Source organism: Haliaeetus leucocephalus, unplaced genomic scaffold (assembly GCF_000737465.1).
Source record: "Haliaeetus leucocephalus isolate CR32 unplaced genomic scaffold, Haliaeetus_leucocephalus-4.0 Scaffold162, whole genome shotgun sequence".
In the NCBI taxonomy this organism is placed as follows: Eukaryota; Metazoa; Chordata; class Aves; order Accipitriformes; family Accipitridae; genus Haliaeetus; species Haliaeetus leucocephalus.
This window is the reverse complement of record NW_010972598.1, coordinates 14,706,083-14,707,953: the sequence shown is the minus strand read 5'-3', so window position 1 is coordinate 14,707,953 and position 1,871 is coordinate 14,706,083. Positions and strand designations below refer to the sequence as shown.

Sequence of the window (1,871 nt, the reverse complement as noted above, 5' to 3'; positions counted from 1 at the left end):
ACATGGGGGGGCTGGGGGCCCTCCGGAGGAGCGTGGGAGGTTTGGGGGGGGGGCGTAGAGGGGTTGCGAGGGGATTTGGGGGGTCCCCTCACTGGGGTGCCTCTGGCTGGCAGGTGCTGCTCTTCCTCTTCTTCGCCTGCGCCGGGCTCTACTTCACGCTGCAGGTGCCCGTGGGGCTGGACCAGGAGCTCGCCATGCCCAAGGTGGGGGCTGGCTCTGGGGGTACCCCCACCCCAGGCTGCAGGGGGTGACGGGTGCCTGGGGTGGGGGACACGCGGGGACAGCGTGGTCCTCTACGAGGATGCACGGGGTGGTATGGCTCCTATAGGGATGCGCGGGGACAGCGTGGCCCCATATGGGCACAGCGCAAGGGTGGCACGGCCCTGTACAGGGATGCACAGGGGTGGCATGGCCCCAAACAGGGAGGCGTGGGACAGTATAGCCCCATATAGGGCCACCGCAGGGATGGCACAGCCCTTTATGGGCACAGCCCGGGGATGGCACGGCCCGTATGGGGCCAGCACAGCCCCGTATGGGGCCAGCGTGGGGATGGCATGGCCCCATACAGGCACAGCACGGCCACCGTGATGCTGACGGCCCCGTACGGGAACGCACAGGGGTGATACATCGGGCGGGGGGGTGGCATGGCCCTATACAGGGATGTGGGGATGGTGGGACTCCGTCTGGGGACCACCGGGACACTGTGGGTGGGTGCCCCCCCCAGGACTCCTACATGCTGGAGTACTTCGCCGCCCTGAACCAGTACCTGGCGGTGGGGGTACCCACCTACTTCGTCACCACCGGCGGCTACAACTTCTCCTCCCCGGCCGGCATCAACAGCATCTGCTCCAGCGCCGGCTGCGCCACCAACTCCCTCACCCACACCATCCAGTATGCCACGCGCTTCCCCAACGTGTGAGTGGGGCGCGGGGGGCAGGGGGCCGGGCGGGCAGGGTCCTGCCAGCCTCTTGCCAGCCCTGTGTCTGCCCAGGTCCTACCTCGCCATCCCCGCCACCTCCTGGGTGGATGATTTCCTCGACTGGCTCAACCCCACCAGCCGCTGCTGCCGCGTCCACTGGTTCGGCAACCTCACCGGGGAGTTCTGTCCTTCCACCAGCAGTGAGTGGGCACCGGGGCGCTGGGGGGATGCCGTGGTGGCTGTTGGGGGCATGTGAGGTCTACGCCATGGTGGCCGTTGGGTGCCCATCATGGTGCTCATTGGGTGCCCACCATGGTGGCCGTCAGGTGCCCATCATGGTGTATACTGGGTGCCCACCATGGTGGCTGTCACTGCATGTGAGGTCCCTGCTGTGGAGGTCATTGGTTGTATGTTGGGCACCCATCGGGTGGACATCGTGACGCCCATTGGGATCCCATTAGGTGTCCGTTGGGTGCCTGTGATGGTGCCCATTGGATGGCCACCATAGGTCCCATTTGGAGACCACTGGCATCCTATTGGGTGCCTGTTGTATTCCCATTGGGTGCCCACTGGATGCTTGCCATGGTGCCCATGGAATGCCATTAGCTGGGCATTGGGTGCCTACTGGGGTGCCATGGTGTCCACTGGGTGCCTGCCGTGGCGCCCGTTGGGTGCTGGTCACCACCCCCAGGGTGCTGACCGCGGCTGCGCCCGCAGATGACCCCAGCTGCTTCGGGGGCCAGTGCCTGAATGCCACGCGGCGCCCGACGGTGGAGGAGTTCAAGCGGTTCCTGCCCTGGTTCCTCCATGACTACCCCACCCTGCAGTGCGCCAAGGGGTAGGTGCCACCTGGGGGGGGGCACCGGCAACGAGGGGCAACACACGTACACGGGGGGGGGCACGCACATGCATGTGGGCACAGAGGTACACATGGACGTCAGTGTGGGCAGAT

At 66.4% G+C, this 1,871-nt stretch overlaps 1 protein-coding gene across 1 annotated transcript in view; it reads left to right on the top strand.

Moving 5' to 3' along the window:
• Positions 1–1,761, top strand: part of NPC1L1 (NPC1-like 1) — a 6,757-nt gene extending 4,996 nt beyond the window's left edge. The window contains exons 9-12 of the mRNA XM_010563009.1: positions 114–203; positions 725–915; positions 992–1,119; positions 1,637–1,761. Coding sequence (XP_010561311.1) covers positions 114–203; positions 725–915; positions 992–1,119; positions 1,637–1,761 — 534 coding nt within the window. The remainder of the gene's footprint in view (positions 1–113; positions 204–724; positions 916–991; positions 1,120–1,636) is intronic.
• Positions 1,762–1,871: the final 110 nt, after the last annotated feature.